This window comes from Peromyscus maniculatus, chromosome 11 (genome assembly GCF_049852395.1).
Source record: "Peromyscus maniculatus bairdii isolate BWxNUB_F1_BW_parent chromosome 11, HU_Pman_BW_mat_3.1, whole genome shotgun sequence".
In the NCBI taxonomy this organism is placed as follows: Eukaryota; Metazoa; Chordata; class Mammalia; order Rodentia; family Cricetidae; genus Peromyscus; species Peromyscus maniculatus.
The window spans coordinates 100,537,541-100,561,410 of NC_134862.1; the positions used below are offsets into that span (position 1 = coordinate 100,537,541).

At 40.3% G+C, this 23,870-nt stretch overlaps 1 protein-coding gene across 4 annotated transcripts in view; it reads right to left on the bottom strand.

Annotated features, from left to right (window-relative positions):
• Window positions 1-251: 251 nt before the first annotated feature.
• Dtl (denticleless E3 ubiquitin protein ligase adapter) overlaps window positions 252-23,870 on the bottom strand; it is a 38,640-nt gene continuing 15,021 nt past the window's right edge. For all 4 annotated transcript variants that reach the window (XM_042258861.2, XM_042258863.2, XM_042258864.2 and 1 more), the window contains exons 9-15: window positions 22,874-22,977; window positions 22,154-22,258; window positions 18,775-18,887; window positions 13,840-13,929; window positions 11,195-11,330; window positions 3,689-4,521; window positions 252-2,272 (exon numbers count right to left, since the gene is read on the bottom strand). In XM_042258861.2, the coding sequence (XP_042114795.2) occupies window positions 2,174-2,272; window positions 3,689-4,521; window positions 11,195-11,330; window positions 13,840-13,929; window positions 18,775-18,887; window positions 22,154-22,258; window positions 22,874-22,977 (1,480 nt within the window). In that variant the 3' untranslated portion in view covers window positions 252-2,173. The remainder of the gene's footprint in view (window positions 2,273-3,688; window positions 4,522-11,194; window positions 11,331-13,839; window positions 13,930-18,774; window positions 18,888-22,153; window positions 22,259-22,873; window positions 22,978-23,870) is intronic.

The following is a 23,870-nucleotide window of genomic DNA, read 5'->3' on the forward strand; positions in this document are numbered from 1 at the left end:
TGAGAGCAGAGAGCTACTGATCCACAGGCCAGGGTAGGGGGAATGGAGGAGGGGAGAGGGAGACTGGGCCTGGCACAGGCTCTTGAAACCTCAAAGCCCACCCCTAGTAACACACTTCCTCCAGAAAGGCCACACCTCCTAATCCTTTCAAACAGTGCCACTCCCTGGTGACCAACCATTCAAACATCAGACTATGGGGGCCATTCGTAATTCAAAACAGCACACTAAGTAACCGAAGTCATCTAAATATCCAAGGTCTGAGGAAACCGTTTATTAGAACCTCTTTCAGTTTGAATTAGATTATACTTTGTAAACAAACACATTTTACTCCACAAGCAAGCAAAAAGGACTCCAGATTATTACTCCTTTTTGTGTGGATTGCGTCTAGGTCAGTGTAAAAAGCTTGGGAAAGAACATCAGACAAGATAAAAAGGCTTATTATTTAGTGACTCCAAGTCTGATACTAAAATAGGCAGGGATAACTCCTGCCTTGTTACACAGCACCTTTGATACTCATCTGTGGTACCAGACTCCCAAGCAGACAGAGGCCGCAGTTTCTGACAGCACTTCCTCCAGCTTCCCTCACAGTGCTGCCAGATGTGGACACGAATCGCGTGCTTCACTGACTACCACCACTGGCTTTCAAAGCAAGAGATATCAACAATATTGGCAGGCATGCATCATTAAAAATACCCCCTACTGCCTAAGACTCACCAAGCAAACATCACTGCAGATTCCTCAACACTCAGCTAAAGCTGCGATGTGTATGGTTTTTGACTAATCTGACTTCCTTTAATTTTTTTCTTGAATAAAATCAGAGAAAAATCAATGCTTATTCAGTCCTGCTTAACTTATGACCTCAAAGCAATTAAAGTTTCGTCCTCTCCATCCCCCAACAGGGTTTCTGTGTAATAGCCCTGGTTGCCCTTGAACTCAGAGATCCATCCACCTGACTGCCTCTAGTGCTGGGATTAAAGGTGTGCGACACTACCACCCGGCAATCACAATAGAAATAGAGTTTAACCAGCCCTCAGGGATTTGAAAAAACCCTTTCCTAACTGTAAGGGGGCACCTACCCTGACCATAAAGTTTCTTTCCGAGAGCCTCCAAAGGAGGCTATAACGATGCTCATTTCATGAGGACCGACAGGTAGCATTTAAGGGAGAGAAGGGCTAAAGCACTTCACATACTGTTTAGAGTCAGCTGACACACCCTCTTCACTAGCCATTCAGGTCAAGTGCTGGGTTTTGCTTACCAATATACTAGAGAGCTAGAGCCTTTTGTACAAATAAACCAAGCGGTGTTTTTCCAGGTTCTGGATTTTCAGTTCACAGCTAACATCTTTTATAAAAATACCAGTAAGAAATTACTTTATCTCGAAAATCTGATGACATTAGAAGAAGTCACAAACCCCAGAGAACTGAGAACTACACCTAAATGTAAGCCCTAGTTTCAGTGTATAATTACTGACTTTATAAGGCATCTCTTTCAACAAAGTGCTCAACAGCCCCCTACCGCACCCTAAGAGCAATGCTGGTTCGTGATAGAAATCTAGTAAACAAAACAAACAAACAAACAAACAAACAAACAAACAAACTCCATGGGACCTCCACAGCTTTCTGTTGTTTTCTCCCTTAGTTGACATTAATCACTGCATTTAAAATAGGCATGACCTCAGCTCAAGATGCTGTATTTTAACATGGAAACAATAAGAAAGTACTTATGTGAATATCACATTTTACAGTTTGAAAAATACACACACAGAAGTATAGTGAACAGATGATATATTTCACATAAGACCATGCTCGCTTAAGTCATCTTCTTTAGAGGACGTCTTCAGACTTGCCTTCACAGACGGGCCCTGTCCTGGACACACTCCACCATACAGAAGTTTCAGAATAACAAGAGGCGTGCGTGCCTTGCTTTCTGCCTCCATGAGCTGGATGTCATTACCACAGACTGCTAGAAAAGGCTACAGATGACAAACCATCATATGAAATGGAAACAGCATTCACCCCAGGAAGCTGTGTCTACACTAGATAGTGTGACCTGACTAGGTCTGCTAAATTTTCCAAAATGAAAAGATGACCATTTTCTTAAAGACCAGAATTATAAAGTCACTTTTCACCCCCATCTTTGTAGACCCAAGTTCAGTGAACTTTCAGATTAGAATCTATAATTCAGTTGAGTGTTCAGGACTACAGAAGTCATCTTGGGACTTTTTACGAAAGTATGTACAGATCTTCCTCATGGAGCTGGGAGTAATGGTGACCTAGAAGAAAATAGAGAGTTAGAGACTTCCCAAGTTAAAGTTGCAAATTATCTCAGCAAGTGTCTAGGTTATAGCTGCCATTCTCCTGAGCAAATCAGACCCCTCAACTGATAAACCAGCTATCACTTCTACATTGTTTTCCAATAAAGGAACACTTTTCTGATAAAGAAACATTAGTTGTATATGGTGGCACACTCCCATAATCTCAGCACCTGGAAGACTAAGGCAGGAAGGTCCTGAATTCAAAGCCAGTCTGGAATACACAGTGAGAACCTGCAAGTCAATAAAATATAAAAACAAATAAAACAACCAAAACTTAATAATAATAATAATAATAATAATAATAATAATAATAAAAGATTGACACACCATTCTTAGAGCTTTGCGATTTACGTTACTGGTGAAAACGCTTCTCACCTCCCCCCTGGCCATGGGGGTTGGGGAGGAGCCGGGGAGAGGGACACTGGTGACCATGTTTGGCTAGAAGCAGAGTTCTCCTACTTTTCAGGGAAGAGAACAGTTGTTTTAGCTTGTATAGCAAGTAGCTTTTATATATTCCTCGATTCCTTTCCTAGAAGCATGGCCTGGGCTAAGGACATTAAATGGAGCAGGACACTCACCTCACTAGTACTGGCCTAAGGATACCTAACTTCTGCTCCTAATTATGGATTATGTTCCTGTCATCTTCCTCAATTCAGAGTGAGTTTTATTTATTTATTCTGAGTCATAATGGAGCTGAAAGCCCCTCCCCATAACTGCACACTGAATAACAGCAGCACTCTACCCCTCTGTTGGTGTCCATGGTTCACTCAATGCTCAGTTACCTCCACCACTCTAAGTCACACACTCTGCAAGGTTCACTTATTTCTCCCACAACATCTCATTTAAATGTCATGTCAGTCAATGAAAAGTGAATCTTAAAAAGATAAGTAACATTACACTGAATTGCTGAATTTAGGTTAAAAGAGCAAACACAAGGATTCAGAATAATGATGTATGTAAGATAATCACAAACTTGGGAAAAAGCCATAAAAAACAAACCAAGGAATCTGTCATTTAATTACTTTAAAATACCTAAGTTTCATTTTGATCATAAATGCAATTACAAGCTGAAAATCTACTTATGGATATTGGCAAGTTTCCCAAGAATAACAACTTTACTTTAAAAAAAAAAAAAAGAAAAAAGATGCCATACTGTCTCCCAGGAGAGATATTTTTGAGCTGACACCCTAGATGGTGAGAGAAGACTTTACTGAATCAAGCAGTAAGACTGAGGAGTATGAGCAGATGAAAGGTTTAATGGAGTAACAGGGCTGTCAAATAATTAACAAACTTAATCTGAGTCCCAGACAAACTTGAGAACTGCATTTGGTCCCCTTCAAATAGGACATACATCCTCCCACACTGAAGGCTTACCGGTCCTGGTGACGTCTTTCCACTCTGTCTCCTGGAACTGGGTGTCTGGGATGATGGACTTCGTGGAGATGAATTCTCAGCCTTCCGTTTGGCTGCCATGGCCAACAACCAGTTCTTATTCTCTGGGGAGCTATTCTCTTTGCCCACCATTTCAGACCCTTCTCCACAAGGTCTCAAAGGAAGAGGCAGTGTTCCACAGCCTTCTGAAGCATAAGGACTGACTGGAGAAGGAGGCTCTGAGATGCCTGTACCAGCACCTTCAATCTGGCTTGATTTGGGAGGACCTGCAGAGTCCTTGCTAAGGGCTTCCTGGTTGTTGGAAAGGCAGCACAGATCCAAATGAAGACTCTCCACTTGGCCGTCAAGCTCAGTGACACAGTTGCAGCTCTTCACACACTTTTGTTTCACACTCTCCAGACAGCTTGAGTCTAGACGCCTCTTCACTCTATTTCTAGATTCAGAGCAAGCATCTGCTTGTGATGACTTCTGGCTCACAGGAATGAGAGCTTTTCTTGGAGTTGAGATCTTTGTCTCAGAAGCAGGTGGAGTGACGGGTGGTGATGAGGAAGGTGTTCGGGTCACCCAGTTTCTAAGAGACATCTTGAAAGATGAGAGTGGCTTGGGGGACACAGATGAGATGGAGCCTCTTCTGCCGACTGGAGACCGGGTTTTGGCAGGAGTGGTTTTGACTAAGAACGTGGGGGTATTTGAAGGAAGAGGGAGGTCTCCAGCACAGTTTGGAGTACAAGCTGCTGACAACGGAGAGGAAATGGACGGACCGCTCTTGGCTCTGGGGGCTTTGGCAGGAGTACTCTGGCTACTTGATACCATTACTGAAAATGAAGAGGAACATGAAAATCAGAAAGAAAATGATGTAAGTCCTTGAATGCTCCCCAAGGAAAATCATATCCAACATCATCTAAGGGTTTATTTGCCCGTAAGTAAGCACCTAAAATCATTCCATTTCTACCATACCCTCCTAGTATTTTTCCTACCCCCTCTTTAACTGCCTGCTCCCTAAACACCCAAGTAAAACAGATACTTGCAAACCTAGGAAAGAAAACCTTTAAAGCACCAGCAGACCACTTCAAACAGCTTCTGTGTGTGCAAGTGACACATAGCGCACCTCTACCTTGCTATATAAAATGAGATCAGAAGGCACATAGTGTTTCTGTACTTTTTACTATATGAATTTAAGGATAAATGTGATGTTCTGGCACATGTATACACTATAGAATGACTAGATAGATCTATGACATAATCCATCACCTCATAATATGAAGAGCATTTAAAAATCTATACTAATTGTGGTGACCATACTGTATGTTTATCCAGAGCCTTTTTCATGTTCATGTATGTGTACACACAAAATTTTTCATTCTTCAAATAACATCTGACTAGCCCTTCTCACAAGCCCCTGGCAATCACCATCCTATTGTGTGCATCGTTTCCTCAGATAGTATCTTACATGTAGATCAGGCTGGCCTCAAACTAAGATATCTATCCACTTGCCTCTGCCTCCCAAGTGGCGGGATTAAAGGTACACACTACCATACTCAGTTCTCTAAAATTTATGTGTAAGGGTGTTTTTCTTGCATGTATGTTTGTGAACCCCAAGCATGCTTGGTAGCTGTGGAGGCTAGAAAAGGGTGTCAGACCCGCTGGAACTGAAGTTATAGATGGTTGTTATCTACCATGTGGGTACTGGAATTCAAACCCAGGTCCTCTGGTAGAGTAGCCACTACTCTTAACCACTGGGCAATCTCTCCAGCCCTGTTATTGTTGTTTTAGGTTCTCTGAGTTGGACAAACGGCTCAGTGGTTAGGAGTATTTATTGTTCTTGCAGAGGACCCGAGTTTGTTTCCAAATATCTATGTTGAACCCATGCCTGGCAGCTTACTACAACCTGTAACTCCTACTCCAGGGGATCTGACACCTTCTTCTGGCCTGCACAATCACACACATGTGGCATATACTCATGCAGACACATAGATAAACATAAATTTTAAAAACAAAACAAACACAAGCTTCACATCTTTATGACAGATTAAGGGAAAAAAAAAAAAGACAGGGTCTCACATCTCTCAGGATGGCTCTAAACTCTTGATTCTCCTGCCTCTGCCTAACTCCAGTTTCTTTAAATTCAGTGTTTTTGGATTTGACATAGAAGAAATATTCAGCATACTTCCTTTTTGTGCTTGATTTCTCTTTTTTTCCAAGACAGGGTTTCTCTGTATATCAGCTCTGGTTGGCCTCAAACTCAGAGATCCACCTGCCTCTGCCTCCCAAGTGCTGGGATTAAAGGTGTGGGACACCACCTCCTGGCTGTGCTTGGCTCTCTTAATGGCATAACTTATTTTTTTAAAATAAAGGCTCAAGAGTCCAGGTATGATGGAATATACCTGGACTCCAGCACTTGTAGGCTGAGGCAGGAGGATCATGAGTTCAAGACCACCAAGGCTACATAGTAAAACCCTGAATCAAAAATATCTGATCCCTCCCTCCAATCTAGAATTCCTCACCAAGCAGTATTCTACTGCTATATACAAGTTTCTCCATATTAGTGGTTACTCTTATGCCAATTCTGTACTTGGACATTACACATGATCCTCAGTGACTATGTAAGTGCAGATGCCTCTTCCATACACTGACCATCTCCTTTGGTTATACACCCAAAAGCAGGATCGCTGGATCATACGGGAGTTCTATTTTTAATTTTCTGGAAAAACTGCTGTACCATTTTCCTAAAACATTGGAAATAATTTCAGACTGACCTCAAACTAGAGACTTTCTCAGCCTTCTGGGATGACAGGTGTCTAACACTATGCCATTTTGATACTCATCATTCTAAGAAGGGAAGTGACTGTCATTGTGGTTTGAATATATCTCCTTCTGTTTATTGGTGGAATTAATATTTTTCTACACACCTTTTGAAAGGTCTTTTGACAAATGTTTACCAACAGCTTTTGGCTTATTAAAATTTTTCTAATCTTCTAGCTGGGCAGTGGTGGCGCCTGCCTTTAATCCCCAGCACTCTGGAGAGGCAGGCAGATCTCTGTGAATTTGAGGCCAGCCTGGTCTACAGAGGGTGTTCCAGGACAGCCAGGGCTACACAGAGGAACTCTGTCTCAAAAAAAAAAAAAAAAAAAAAAAAAACAACAACAACAACAAAAAATTCTAACCTTCTAAAACATATTAACATGAGATCCTGTCTCAAAAGGAAAAAAGAAGAAAAAGGAAGAAATACAAGCCGCCTCTTACTGTATCACCAGTACATTAACAGACCCCATGGACATTTCTGGCAGGACACTAAGGAGCAGAGGCAATGTAACATTTAACGTGTGCCCCAGTGCACTGCAACAGGAATACAGGTTACTGATACTATTTCAGTCCTAAGGGACATTGCCTTTCCTGTCAACACTCCCGACTAATCTGAAGGTAAAGAAGCCCTCACAGGGTTCTCAAACAGAAACACACAGACCTAAAACTTGGCACAACCACTCAGTATGTGACTTGGGCATAACCATCTCCAACTCATCCTTTCATATCTGTAAAGTGAACAATTTTATCCCTACAAGAAGTGATCCTATTGAGGTTATCAGGCCTCAATGGCTTTCCAGTTTAATTTACGAATGGCGAATGGCCACTAATTTCTACAAGTCAAAGAACCTTCAGAATCCAACTCCTGCTCTGTGTGAAGCCAATCAAGCCTGTGGACATGTCTCCTCTGTGTCCTCATTCCACACACACCAAGTATTTCCTGAAAATTATTACAAATTTTATGCTTCTGCTCTCTCAAATTCTAACAGCCAATACTGTATTTTTTCACTTATCTTTTGAGCTTTCCAAACTAAATAACAAGAAAGAACCACTGACAGAGTCTGGGTCAGTCTTTTTTGTTGTTGTTGTTTCTGAGGAGAGAGGGTTTCTCTGTGCAGCTTTGGAGTCTATCCTAGAACTCACTCTGTAGACCAGGCTGGCCTCAAACTCACAGTGGTCTGCCTGCCTGCCTCTGCCTCTCAAGTGCTGGGATTAAAGGTTTGTGCCACCACAGCCTGGCGGGTCAAACAGTCTTAGTTACTGAATTGCATCTACACAAGTGAATTTAATGGACTGACAGAAAAATGTCATCTAAGCTGGAAAGATGGCTCAGGGTTTGGAGCACTGGCTGCTTTTGTAGAGGACTTGGGTTCAGTTCTGAGCCTCCACACAGCATCTCACAATTGCCTGGAACTCTCAGAGCGCCCCCCTTCTGGCCTCTTCAGGCACTGCATGAGTGTAGTACACATATATACAGGCAAAAATACTCATTTAAAATAAAAATCTTAAAAATAAAAAAAGGAAATGCAATCTCTCTCTAAGCAAGAATAGTTTGCAATCTTAGTTTATTATCTTCTTCACTACTTTAGCAGTCTTGCCTTGAAACAGTTTTTCTTAACTAAAAATAACTTTCTAAATGTTTAATGCATGCATGCAAGAGCGCATGCACACAAGTCAGAGGGCATCTTGTGGGAACTGGTCTCTCCTACCATGTGCACAAACTCGGGTTGTTAGGCTTGATGGAAGGCATCTTTACCCATCAAGGCATCTCAACAGCTCAAGAGAGGAATTTTTTAAAAAATTTATTTATTTGTATTTTATGTACATTGGTGTTTTCCCTGCATGTATGCCTGTGTGAGAGTGTTGAATCCCCTGGAACAGGAGTTATAGACAGTTGTGAACTGCCATGTGGGTGCTGGGAATTGAACCTGGGCCCATCTGGAAGAGCAGCCAGTGCTCCTAACCGCTGAGCCATCTCACCAGCCCCGTCAGGAGAGGAATTTTATAAATACCCCTCCTTCAACTTTTTCCCTTAAGCAAGTGCTTAGACTTTGCTAAAGTGAATTTGTCCTTCCGGTAAAGCCACAGCTGGAAACTTCACTGTCATAATGTGCTTTGACAAACAAGGACTCTGGTCAGAGCCATCACACACCTGCTCCAGAGCTTCAATACAGTCATGGCAGGAAGAAAGAAGCTGTCACTGGCTGTACTGCTCAGTTCAGGTCGTCACTTCCTCCATTTAAACAGCCACGTGTGTATTTGCATAGGACGTCCTAAAACAGCGCATGTCTAGTAACATACCAAGTCACAGTGAGGGTTTGAGGTAAAGGATAGGCAGAGGTAAAGAATAGTTATCTAAGTTTCTGATACTTGCAAGCCACATGCTGCAAGTGTCTACTTAAGGCTAGCAGAATCCTAATGCTGGAAAGCTGGGGAGGGACTGGAAGATGGCCGAGTGGTTAAGAAAGCTGTTTCCTTTTTTTCTTCAGGCTGTTATGGTACTGGGGTCAAAGGACAGAGTGTGTGAACATTAAAGGTTACCAAACTGGGCAAACTACTTCTTTATTTTTAAGTAGTAACTAACTATAAACTACGAAATCCTACAGAAAAGAATCCCAACAGTGTAAAGGAAAAAGAGCCCTCTTCAACATTCTCATTTCATGTGTACTGTGCATGCCACAATTTCCCATGTGTTTATTATTCGCACATGCAAAGATATATGCATAGTAGCTTAAACCCAACCAAGCAGGAATGGATCTCGCTGTCTCCACACCCATGTCCTGCACCTTGTTCTTCTTTCTCTGTAACTGTTTTCAGGACTCAGGCGCACTATCTTCTATGTCACTTGGGAACGTCGGCCTCTGACAACCATGTATGAAGTCTGGTCACGTGTGGACTGAACTGTTGCCCCACAGCCTTTTCTCTCTCCCAGAGCTTCATGTAAACTGGATAAACTAGACAAGGACTCTGTCAATCATGGAGCTGCATCCCTGTCCTGAAAGCAACCCCTCACTGGCTTCTTGAAGGTAGTTCTTTTGAGGAATTCTAGGTGCACTACTCTTCACCCTATAGCTTCTTTCTATTCAAAGGTTAGCCATTCGGTCACCACCTTTTCAGTCTTCCACACACCACTTTAGGGTCATGCAACAGGGGACAACTCACTGCTTTTCTCAACAGGCTGTGCACTATTATACCTCTGTCTCAGTTCATGTGTATTTTTGGCCCCTTCTTTGCTAGTCAAAAACCCCCATGTTTCAAGCATCCGGTAACCGCATGTTCATACTCTTCTCCTAACACAGCTACCCTGTCACAGAAGACACGGTTTCCCAGAGCCTTCCACTAGCATAGCCAGGAGAAATGTTTACAGTAGTTACTATATAGTGAGGTAAACTCCAGCAAGTTGTTTGTTCTACAAGCTCCAAACTGCCAAAGCCAAAGGTTAGCTCATAGGTCTTTTTTTTTTTTTTAAATCCTCTGGTCAAAGTCAACCTGTCATTTTCTTTGTTGACCCTGCTTCCAGGCCTAACACTGCTGGGTCTCCTGCTCAGGCAGTGTCTGTTCAAAGTCTGTGGTACCACCTCCTCCCCGAAAGAAACAATGATGGTGTCCAGTAATTCAGGCCTTTGCTCTATTTGCCTTTCTATCTACAGCTATTTTTACCTATATCATAATTCACCCCAAATTTATCACCCCCATCCTAAATCTCAGAATTAAACACCTAACTGCCTCTGTGACACCTCCCTTTGGATGTAAGATAATGTCATGTTCCATCAAAATCAAACGGTAGCAATTCCTATCTCAGTTAAGACAACTCCATCCTGTAGCCTCAAGTAAAAACCCAGAAATCACCCTTAAAAATTCCCCCTTATAGCATACATGTGATCTTTTGGCATATTCTGTGGACTTTCTTATAAATATACCCAGAATTTAAACAATTTTTAAACTTTGTTAAATATATTCTTTTTTGCTTTATTTTTTGTTTTCTTGAGACACGGTCAGGTTAGCCTCAAACTCCTACTTTTCCTAACTGTTGGGATCACAGGCATGTGCCACTACACAGGCTTTGATGACTTCTGTCACGTATGAACTTCATTTTCTACTCCTTTCCTGCTGTCCCTCACGGGCCTCAGTGCTAGCGCTGGCCTTCTGGAGGCAGAGAAAATATGCCAGGTGTACTCCTGCTGTAGTACCTTAGCCTTGCCATGCTGTCTGCCTGGAGCAGTCTTCCAAATACCCACATGGCTCACCAATTACTTCCCTTCCCTAAGTCAGTGAGACCTCTCTACCATAGAAACATGACAGCACATTTCCAGTCTTCTCTTCTGCTACCATAAGCCCCTCCTGTTACTTGATGTATTTCACTTCTTTAGCTTACTTATTGACACTCATGAGTAAGAGGCTGATATCTGAGACGAGTCTTCTGCAATGCTAAACAAAACTAAGAAGAGCACACAGCACATGACAGTCCATGATATTTGATGACTAAATTCATTACTGTACTGGAGTCCTTTCATACATGGCTAACAAAGTAGTGTTCGGTTAGAGGGCAATTCTCTTTAAGAAATGCCAAGATGATGCTTTTCTTTAAAAATATTACAACACAAGGGCAAATCTAGCCTCCCATATACACAGTAGGACTCAACTAACATAACCAAGAAAACCTTGGAAAATGCATGTTATCCTTACCTAGGCCAGCTTTCGCCTCTTTTTTCTTCTGAGAGGTCCAACCCACTATGGAATGTTTATCGCCTCCTGGTTTCTCCTCTAGACCTCTATTCAAGCGCCAGATTTTTAGTGTATTATCATCAGAGCAGGTAGCAATCTAAGAACCAGGAAAAGAATGATGAAGTTTCAAAGAGTCACAACAAAATCAAAAGGAATTGTGCCCTAAGGGCTCATGAATTATTTTGTCTGCTATAACACAACACAGATTATATCTGAAAGATCATCTACTTTCATTCCTTGTTTTAGAGAATCATTCTAGCTTTACCATGATGCAAACTTCATTTTCTTTTTTAAAATACATTTTCTACTGAGAAACTTATTATCAGTAATTCATTTTTTTTAAAAAAAATTATTATTTGCCTACACACACGTGTGTGCCAGCAGAGAACAGAAAAGGGCATCATATCCTCTGAGAATGAAGGTGGTGTTGTGTGCAGGGCACTGAATCTGGGTCCTCTGAGAGAAGAGCAAAGGACTCTCTCCAGGACACTATCAATAACCTACAGCTTTACAATCACAGGCCCATTTCCTTTCGGTCTCTGAAGAAGCCAGGCAACTCATGTGTTTACACTTTTTATTTAACTATATGTAATTAAGATTCCTTTTTATTCTCTTTCTGTGAAATGATCAATTAGTACATATCACTACTATTCAATTTTTATAATTTTCTTCTAAATTCTGCAAGCTTTTTCTTATTGCTAAAGCAATGAGAACATTCCCAGATCAGACTTAGCCTGTGACTCCAGCAGGCCATGACAAGTACAATAAACCCATTTCTTAAGAGATGCTTTTTCAGATAGGTAAAGGAGTAATCCATGAAAACAAAAGTTCACTAGGCTGAAAGAAGTTAAAAATAACCTTTGCCCCTTTAAAAATATCCGACCATTCCTGATCTTGGTCCCAAGCCTTTTATGGCAGAGAAAGCCCAGCTTGAAGAGCAGGAGGCAAATGGCCACTGATGCCAGAGCTGTTCCCCAGCATTTGTTTATATAATTTCTCTATTTCAGTCACTAAACAGAAAGGAAAAAGAACACATGTTCTTTTAAGTCGTGGCCCCCAAGAGACTGGCAACATTTTCCTTCCCTTACTGGGAGGCCAAAAGAAGACACACACACTTCACTTCTCAGCGAGAACTATGGCCCCCCAAGTGCTGCAGTGACAGCACTCACACTTCTAGGCATCTACTATACACATGGCCCTCCTCCTCCTCCTCCTTCATATCAGCGTCTCTCTCTAACAGTCCTGGCTGTCCTGAAACTCACTCTGGAGACCAGGCTGGCCTTGAACTCAGAGGTCCGCCTGCCTCTGCCTCCAGAGTGCTGGGATTAAAGGTGTGTGTCACTACCATCTGGCTTCCTTTATGTTCTTTATCTTATTTAAAAACCCTTGAAAGCTGGGCACAGTGATAAGCACCTGCAACCCCCGCACCTGGGAGACTAGGGCAGGGCAGGAAGACAGTGAGTTCAAAGCTCTGAGCTGCATGTTCTCTCAAACACAAACAAAAATCCACAAAAGTAAAAACAAAAAACATCCCCCCAAACCTGAACAAACAGAATGCAATGGTGTATCTGATAACCTGTGTAAAAAGCAGGCATTCCAATAGAAATTACATGGAGTTTCAGAAAGAATGTCACCAGGATGTAATTATAGACAACTACAGTAATGAGTTTAAGAAAGGTCTGTATGAGCAAGTAACAATGCTTTTTTTTAGTACATGAAAGTGTCATAATAAAACCTGTTCTTATGCACACTTATAAAAAAGAGCTTTCATGAAGCTAACCAAAGAAATGTAATAGGGAGACATACAAACAAACCCTATGAGAAATTTAGAGCAGTTCTAAAATGCCGTAAGTACGCCAATGCACTAGATAGTTTTTGGAAGATCAGAAAACAGCTAAAGTCAAGAACAAGACAAGCAACAAAACTTCCTACATACAAACATAGCTTCTATTTCTAGCCTTTTCACATTTTAAAAAACATTTTTGCGTTTTAAGATGTGTGGTTTTGGTATGTGCGTGAGCTTATGAGAGCAGGTACATAAGGAGGACAGATGCCCTGCTTCCCCCTGGAGCTGGAGTTACAGGTGGCTGTGAGCTACCTGATGCTGATGTGGATGTTAGGAACCAAACCCGGGTCCTCTTTAAGCTGAGCCACCTCACTTGAGATTTTAAGATGAATCTTAAGTTCAAAATTTCATTCTGTATTTAAGAAAAGAATGGCTTAGTGAACTATAACTCCAACTTTTCTCCTTCAGTATATAATTTCTCATATTGGTGAAAAAAGCAGGGGAAAAACTGCGTATAGTATATATGTAACACACACTTTCTGGATTCTCTCTCTCTCTCTTTTTTTTTTTTTTGGTTTTGAGACAGGGTTTCTCTGTGTAGTTTTGGTGCCCGTCCTGGATCTTACTCTGTAGACCAGGCTGGCCTTGAACTCACAGAAATCCACCTGGCTCTGCTTCCCGAGTGCTGAGACTAAAGGCGTGTGACACCACCGCCCGGCCTGGATAAATGTCTAAACATAAAAGTCTGTATTACCCCGGGGAAAATGTCCAAATCTAGGATCCACTTTTTAAAACCAGTTATGGAGATCCATCCACAAACCTTGGTGAAGTCCGAGGGACACCAGCACACAGACGTGACCTCTTGAGAATGACCCAGGAGCACAGTAGGAGGATGCCAAGGCATGGAAACCTGGCCAAACCAGAGAAAACAAGTCAGCAGAACAGTGTTAGTCCCCACAGAGGTCTGGAACTTCCTTAACTACATCTCAGGGCTCTAGGGTTGTCAACAAAGGTAGAGCTATCTAGTTCAACAGTCAAAGTCAATCAAGACTATTAAACACAGGACAGCTCTTTTTTTTTTTTTTTTTTTGGGTTTTTCGAGACAGGGTTTCTCTGTGTAGCTTTGCGCCTTTCCTGGGACTCACTTGGTAGCCCAGGCTGGCCTCGAACTCACAGAGATCCGCCTGGCTCTGCCTCCCGAGTGCTGGGATTAAAGGCGTGCGCCACCACCGCCCGGCGTCAGGACAGCTCTTATTCCAACTAAAATGTAATGCTGGCACTGTCCCTCAGCCACTGAGCTTTCTGAGCTAGGTTCTGTCCCAGGTACTGCTCTTCAATCCAGTCCTGTTTTTATACTGCATGGACACGTCCAGATCTAGTCAGCTACTTCCAGGAATATTAAATCAATTGAATCCTGAAGGTACCTGAAATGGGCAACCAGCTCTTTTAGAATAAGAGGTCAGTTTCCCCCACCCCAAAGAAAGACATGATAACTATGACCAAAATACAAAGTATCATCCTTTCATTTTGAATGGAATAATCTTCAATTTGGAGAGACATAAGCTATAATTTATACCTTTTCATTCAAACTTTTTAGCTAATTTGTCTGAAGGACAATTTAAAATTTCAAGTAATCTCCCACATTTTAATATTTAATATATTTTTAACATTAAGAGAGGTCAGATTGAAGTACTGTGCACATTACTAAGAATCCTATTTTTCCATCATTGGATGCTTCCAGTGATAGGCACTTGATAGCATTGTACAGCCAATTTGTTCAGAGCTATCAATACCTTTTACAGCACACAGAAACCCCCAGCACAAGGAGTGTAAGCTCACATTGCTATTATTGGTATATGTATTTGAAGAGCAAGGAGCTTGGAGAATACATTCTCTATTTTCCTAAGGCTCTGAATCATGGATCATTTGCATGAAGTGGAGGCACCTTGAGAAAGAATATTTGTGACAGTGACTAAGTCAGCTGAACAGAGTCCTCAAATTAGAGCTAAGGACTTGATATTGATTCATGAGGTTATCTAACTCAATCATTACCACCCTTACCTCTACCTGGCAAATGTGCAATGATAAAATGGCAAAAATTAAGGACAGAACTTGATTTGCCTTGTTAAGTTAAAGTTTAATGTATTAATAGATAAGGTAGGTAGCTTTCCCCTAATCTACATAGATGTCACTGTCTAGTCCTACAATGCCATAGATCTTGAGTCATTCATTCAAAAAAATATACTTTAGAAAGGACTTTTAAAAGATAGTCTCTTACTCTCCCAGCAGTCGGGAATTTTCCTTCCTTTCTGTTTGTGATGACCCTGGTCCATTAGGTTTCTCTTTACTCAAGACTCAAACAGATTAAAGGGAGAGGAAATCCTCACATCCCTGTGAACATCTATGGTAAACATCACTTCTTCCTGCCATCCTGTGACCCTGCCCATTTTTTAGTTTCTGTATCATAGTATCTAGGAGAACCTAACTGTATATACAAAAATATTATAGTCTTATGGCTTGTCTATAAAATAGAATATTCTTCAGCATTTGGAAGGAATGAAGTACTGTGCAACATGCCCGAGCCTGGATAATACACTAAATGAAGGTCAGACACAAAGTGCCATATATTATGTGATACTGTTTATATGAAATGTCTCAAACAGACAAAAATCCAGAGAGGACAATATGGAAATCGTTAGGGGAGCGGCTATGAAGACATATTTACAGGATAATGTGGTTTCCTCCTGGTGTGACATTCAGGAATTAGATAGTGGAGAAGGCTGTACAACAGTGATCATGCTGATTGTACATTTGAAGTACTATTTGGTGATGCTAGGGAATCAAATGCAGGATCTCCCTCATGCTAGGCAAGCACGCTAACACTGTACTGCACTCTCAACTCTTAAGTAGATCTCTGTATTGTCTTGTAAATACAGTCTTGCCCTGCCAGGCTCACCTCAAACTCGAGATTCTCCTGTGTCTAATTCCTAGGTGCTGCGATTACAGGTGTGCACAACTATACCTAACCCCTAAATTCTGTTTTAATAAAAAGGAGAAGGGATAGAAGCCAACTGCTGGTTAAGTTTTTTGTGAACTTTGGCAACAAGGGCTTTGACAGCACAGGACTATCTTAGAAACAATACTTTTACTTCTTTAAATAAGATGATTTTTTTCCTCATAAAACTAAGATGGCTTTAAATTTTTAACATCAATTTATTATAAAAATCATTACTATAATTATTTGATTTAATTTTTAAAAAGCTTCCATTTTGAGTAGGAAGGACATTTTTTTTATTTTTTATTTTTGTTTTTTCAAGACAGGGTTTCTTTGTGTAGCTTTGGAACTCGATCTGCAGACCAGGCTGGCCTTAAACTCACAGAGATCTGCCTGCCTCTACCTCCTGAGTGCTGGGATTAGAGGCCTGTGTCACCGACACCACCACCACCACCGAGCGGAAGGATACCCTTAAAGTTTAAAAAAAAAAAATAACCTAAACATTTTGGGGTGGTCAATACAGAAAACTGTCCTCTTTTATATATTCTACTTTTTATAGAATGTTTAAGACACAGGGACCCCAAAGTTAAAATTAAAAGGCACCTCTTGAAGTAAATGGCTCTAATCTTTAGACCTCATAAAGCATTTTGAGTACTTAAGTGTACAAAAAAATCCATCAGCACTTTTCCTCACAAAATCTCCTTACTCTGCCCAATTGGAAACCAAAGCTAATCTTTATTTTTGCCATGAGATCATTTACACTTCCTAAAGTGTCAGTCTCAGTGTTCCGCCAGTCAGCGGTAGAATGGCTGTGCCAAATCAGTTTATTTATAACGACTTCAGTACTATTCAGGGGCTGATTCAGAAACAGACAGGGAAGGGTGGTGAAATACAGGTGGGACAAGGGGTAGGAAATTAATACATTTCTCTTTTAATGAGAAGGAGTGAGGACTCTACAAAAGGCCATTCTCTTTTACCAGAAGATACAAAACTCCTTTTTTTTTTTGTTCTTTCCTTATGTGAGGGCTTTAGCACACAACAGATTCAATACAAAACCTAATCTAACTCATTAGAGGTGATGCAGAGTTAAAAAGACACCCACCCAGCTTGCATGGAATCCCATTAAAACTTCTCCTCCTTTAATAAATGGAAAAGAGAAACTGAGCCATCTCACTGGGCAAATTCAATTTTAGGAGCAGTAAACTTGCCAAGATCTCAAATATCAGAGCCTGCACACTGAGCTATGTGCAGACAGGCAGAACATCCTGTCTAAACCACGTCATTCAGGGTGACACGGAACTAAGCCTGGAAATTCAGTTAGGGTCACCCATATACTTGGTGGCCATAGATGAGATCTCTAAGAATGGGCTAGAAACACCACCAAACATAAAATTTTAAAAAGATGCTGTGCTAGAGAAACTTAAAGAATTGGCAAAATTTACATGTATATATTTGGTTATATACATAATCATATGTACTTTATGGAATTAGTCATTCTATTATGTTATCTGATATGTCTAAAATTTCAGTTGGTGCTTTCTTTCAAGAAAGAAACCTCAAATGCCACAGACTTGTGGAATGAGTAAAATTCTGTAACTAAGTTGAGAGTTCAAGTAGAGAAATAACAGTAGTAAGACAGCGAGGGAAGAAGAAACAGAAAACCCAAAGAATAAAACTTTGAAACTCAGAATTCTAAATACAAGAGAGAAGTGACAGTCTAAAAACTCCAGAAAGAGTAAAGAAAGCAGGTAAAAGCTATTTTTGTAAGATGGGAGTCTCAAGTATATACCCTTAAGACGATTTCATTGAAAACTCCAATGAAGAAACTTGTACATCAGAGAGGGGCCCAACTTAAGTGCCTTGGCTAGAGCGGCATCTCCATCTTGTGACCACCGAGGAGACTGTCACTAAAACCTGTCAATGGGGAGCATGTTATTTTTGCACCTCCAGGTATTTCATTCTTTTGCATTTTCTCTAGTACTTCTTTCTATTAATGTCATTTAAGGCCGGGCGGTGGTGGCGCACGCCTTTAATCCCAGCACTTGGGAGGCAGAGGCAGGTGGATCTCTGTGAGTTCGAGGCCAGCCTGGTCTACAAAGTGAGTTCCAGGAAAGGTGCAAAGCTACACAGAGAAACCCTGTCTCAAAAAAACCAAAAAAAAAAAAAAAAAAAAACCAAAAAAAAATCAAACAAACAAACAAAAAAAAAAAACCAAAAAAAAAAACAAACAAAAAACAAACAAACAAAAAACAAACAAACAAAAAAATCATTTAAGTTTCTTGGCTTATGGCTTTAGAATATGGATATAAAATGTGGATTTTAAGACTTATGCATTCACTTAATAAACAGAAATGGACAATCTATAAAATAAGAAAATATTAAAAAACACTATTAACTGTCTTAAAATATTTGCTAAAGAAGGAATACAGTTATTATCCCGGAAGTTTTGCATGCAGCTCTGTGGAAGGACTGGCACCTAAGGAAGAGTCTGATACTATGGAGCAGAATGGGCAGTGCCATAATTTAAGAAGCAAGACAGTGTTGAAGGTTCTAATCACCCCCAGAACTCACCATCTCCCAACAATCTGTGAAGCAGGACACAGAATGACACTTTTTTTTATACACGGTATTCATAAAAGGAAGTGCAAAGCAAGGTGTGACCTTGCAAACACTTGGTGCAAAAAGCCAGCAGTGTGTGCTTGTAGCAAGCACACCTCATACTGGACAAATCCTTCTATTTGTGGGGAGCTGACAGCTTACCTTCCAAATGTAGGCAGCCTCATCACTTGAACCACTGATTAAAAACTGGTCATCTGGACTAAGACTTGATTTTACATAAAAGGTCGAGTTCTGGTGTCCACTGAAGACAGCCACTGCCAGAGGAGAAAACCAAGTTATTTGGCTCTTATCATTTCCAGTGTTCCAATGAATGCAAACGACACTCACACACAAATCATACAAGTGCTTTCACTGCTCCAACTTGCTACCAAATAATAGGGAGCTAAGTGCTAAAAACAGAATAAAACAAAACACAACCTAAAAATGAGGCTTCTGTTAGACCCAATCTAGTGAATTCAAAACAATCTATTTGGTATGGAAGTGAACAAATGTCACATAACATTATCAAATGCAGGACGCCTAATCCTATAATAAATGCAGACCATGCCCCTACCCTTATCCTATATGCGGATTTTCTCCATTGGTAACACATTGATCTTATTTCTCCACTGACTGTGAATTGAGGGTACATCTCACTTCTTTCTAGACCTTAGTACTTTAAACAGAATAAGTATTTGTTAATTAAACTCCAAATATTTGCTGCACAAAAAGGTAAAAATGAGTGAAAAGAATTAATTCTGGTTGAGATACAGAGGTTTCTTTTTGTTTTTTGAAATTTAACTCTTTTAACAGGCTGAATGATAAATGGACCTAGAGGGGTACAATGTATGTTCATCTGTAAGCCACTTAGTTTGGGTTAGGTTTCTCCCTATTCATTCAGAAAGAGCAAGTAACCATATCTTGTTCAATGTGCTCTTGAGCCTGCTGGCATCAGAACACCACAGAAAATTTAAAGGAGAAAGCTCAGTTACCAGAGAATTTTAAGATAAAGCAGGGAGAAAAGAAATCGAATGCTTAACAGTGACTTTTGGTTAAAGTGCTCACAGAAATCCATTCTATTTTTAAAATAGACTGGGAAAATAAAACTTTGTATTTACGCCTTTTAAAGAAAAACAAAAACAAAATGGTTTTGCAGGGATGGCTCAAGAATTAAGAGCACTGTTTGCTCTTCCAGAGGACCCAGGTTTAATTCCCAGCACCACCAACAAGGCTCATAATTGTCTAGAATTCTGTGGTGTACACACAGACACAACACTCATACACACTTAAAAATAAAAACCCTAGCTATCAAATATTTTCTACAGCAGAGATTTTTACTATAAAAGTGAAGTTCAGCACAAATCAATTTAGATAGATATATTATAAACTCACTATAACACCTGGGTGTTGGTGGCACATGCCTTTTGCACTCAGGAGGCAGCAGGCAGATCTCTGAGTTTGAGGCCAGCCTGGTCTACAAACAGATTGAGTTCTAGGACAGCCAGGGCTAAACTGTGAAACTCGGTCTCAAAAAACAAAAAACAATAGTAATACCGAAACCAGCAAAACTCTCACTATGATAAAAACCTACATAGTTAAAGAGGTTCCTTCATTCCGAACACTGCTCTGAAACTGAAATTATTCATTGTCTGTGCTGAACTATGAATGGAAAATTATAAATTGAATTTCCTACTAACCCTGTTTTTATTGCCCTCTGCTGGTTTAGGGAAAGCTGGTATGAAGCACATTGCAAATGTTTCAAATATGGTAAAATTTCTCCTAAAATCCTCCAATAGCTTTAATTATAATTAGTTCACTTTGATTTTTTGTTGTTTTGAGGTGGAGACAGAATCTCATTATGTGGCCTTGAACTCCTGGTCCTTCTGCCTTAGTGTCCCAAAAAACTGGGATTATAAGCATTTGCTACTATGCCTGGCTTCAATTTAGTTTTTTCAATGCTAAACTAGGCATAGGATATAGCTATTAGTACAATACAATATTATGAATAAAAAAAAAAAAATCACTCAAACATGAAGTTCCCATTCTTCCCAAAGTCTTGAAAAGGCAAGTAATTACCAGATGCATTTTAGTTACACATTTAATACATTCTCTCTCTCTCACAAATACACACACACTTAACTTTTTCTGAGAGAGTCTCTTTATTATGCACCTCTGCCTGTCCTCAAACTCACAGAGATCTACCTACCTCTACCACCTGAGTGCTGGGACTAAAAACACGTGCCACCACACCTGGCTAGCATCTAAAAAACTAATCTATCCACGAGAACAATTTTAAAAGGGCAGAAAAGGGTTACTAAATTATTAGCAAGTGTTTAATGGGAGAATGGCAAACTGCAGTCAAGACCCTTTTTGTGCTACACTATAGGAAAATACACATAAAAGAGTAGTAGTACACACCTGATAATGAACCAGGATTAGGTTTTATCTCGTGTGTGTATCCCATGTGCTGTATGGACTGACTGTGTGGAGGCCAAGTCAATGATATCTGATGTCTTCTCTTCACCATGACTCCACTCCCACCCCTGGACAAGACTCTCACTGAACCTGGAGCTTACCAATTCGGAGACTAGTCTCAGACTCGATTGTTATTGTCTTTTAAAAATTATTTACTTATTTTCTCTTTATATGTATGAATGTTTTGCCTGCATGTTTGTGTACCTTGAACATGCCTAGTTTCCTACACACAAGCCAGAAGGGGGCATCTCTGATCACTTGGAACTGGAGTTAAGACAAATGTGAGCTACCATGTGTGTACTGGGAATTGAACCTGGGAACTCCACAAAAGCAACAATTGCTCTTAACTACCAAGTCATCTCTTCACCAACCCCGGCCCCCTAATTTTATATTTTTGAGAGAAAAGAAAAAGGTATGTTAGGGAAGAAAACACCTCAGGAGATAAATGGTCTTCACCCAACATTGAAAAGGTGAAAACTATAAGGGAAGTCTGTAAAACTCAATCCTCTAATTTTAACAGGACAAAAAGTTGAGAAGAGTTTTCTTTATTCTGCAAGCTTATTAAACAGAAAATCAAGATAATCTTAGGGGCTGGAGAGATGGCTCAGTGGTTTACAACACTGGTTCTTGCAAAGGACCCAGGTTTGATTCCCAGCACCCATTTGGTGGCTATAACCATGTATAACTTTAGATCTAGGGGATTTGATACCCTCTTCCAACATCCAGACACGAGGCATGTATTGTATAAATACATGCAAGCAAAAACTCATCCATATAAAATAAGTAAACCTTAATGATAACCCTAAACATAGTCCAAAGAGCATGGCTTCAGGAGACTCAGTATCCACCACACAGAGTAGGAGTCTGTTTACTTATGGAATGGTCACAGAAACATACACTCATGAAACACCACAGGAACTAATTAAAGATGGCAGAGTCCTCCCTCATGTGGCTAATGTTTATTTTAGGAAAACAAAACAAAAAATGAAAACCACTACTGAATTTTCATTAGCAAAAGAGCAAGCATTAGTTTCCTGTAAGAGAATTTGAATGACTAATAGCTTACCTGGAGAAGTCTTTAAGCCAGTCATGTTGAACATATAGATGTTGTCATCTGTGCAGTTGGCAAATAAAGTAGAGGCAGTAGAATCTAAAACCAAACTTGAATAACCTGGAAAAAGTTAATAGAATGTCAATGAAGTTAAACTATGGGAACAAAACAGTTCATGCCATAAGATAACTGCTTCTGCCCCCAACTAGATCAGGCCCTCTGGATAAATGAGACAGTTGATTAGCTTGAACTGTTTGGGAGGCATCCAGGCAGTGGGACCAGGACCTGTCCTCAGTGCATGAGCTGGCTGTTTAGAACCTGGGGCTTATGCAGGAACACTTAGCTCAGCCTGGGAGGAGGGGACTGGACCTGCCTGAACTGAATCTACCAGGTTGAACTCAATCCCCAGGGGAGTCTTTGCCCTGGAGGAGATGGGAATGAGGAGTGGGCTGGGAGGAAGGCGCATGGGGCAGGGGGCAGGGGGCAGGGGGCCAAGGGAATCCGTGGCTGATATGTAAAATTAAATTAAATTATAAAATAAAATACAACATTTATAAAAAAGATAACTGCTTCTAAAATATATATAAATCAAAACCATATTGAGATTTTATCTTTACAACCATATACTTTGTCTCTCAAGTCTCTGCTGAAAATTAGCCTGGTATCAAAGCAATTTTTTCTTAATTGAAATTCACATTTTACTCCCAAAATCTTACAGACAAATCAAAGGCTTACCTAGTTTTCGAGTGCTGGTACCTGGGTACAGGAAAGACTTGGATGCTATGGGTTCTTGTCGATAAGTAGTGTAATTCTTGCGTAAATCCCATACCTTGATTATCCTAAAAACCAAGATAAGCATTTTATAAATTGTCTAGACCAGTGGTTCTCAACCTTCCTAATGCTGTGACAGTTCTTCACATTGTGGTGATCCCCCCATCATAAAATGATTTTCGTTGCTACTTCCTGTGATTTTGCTAATGGTATGAACCATAATGTAACTATCTGATATGCAAACAGTCTTAGATGAGCCCCAAAGGGTCAAAGGGCTCACAGGCCACAGGTTGAGAACCTCTGGTCTAGACTTATTCCAACAATTTTACTTATATGAGCGTGAAATGACTTTTAATCTATCTCCTCTGGCACAATACCCAGTTACACTGAGGCTATCTCATTGGGAATTCAATTTAGCTATTTTATACTATTGTTTCCAATGTCAAGCTTACAGTTCACACAAAAACGGAAACAGATGTGATCTGACCCAGTGATGAGTCACTGGCACTTACTCCAAGGTATCGGGAAAAGGAAGATGGAGGTTAGATGCCGATAGTGGATGTTTCATTGTTCTTTTAGAAAAAACAAAACAAAACAAAAAAAAACTTCCTAAGTCTAACTCTCTGCACATATCCCCTGAAATGCAGGGCACATACCCCTATGCTTTATTTCTATACATAACTCCTTAACTAAACACTTTTTCCTGTGGAAGGGGAAAAATATTTTTTTCATTTCACCTAGAGATAATTGTCTTAATCCTTACTTCTACTTTGTGGGTAATCTGAAACTACACACTTGTCATAAAATGGCAGCATCTTTAGAAATAAATGGAGCAAACTTTCATAGTCATTCACAAACAGTAGTAACTTTTCGTTAACTCCCCATTCTTTTTTTTTTTTTAAGATTTATTTATTTATTATGTATACAGTGTTCTGTCTGCATGTATGCCTGCAGGCCAGAA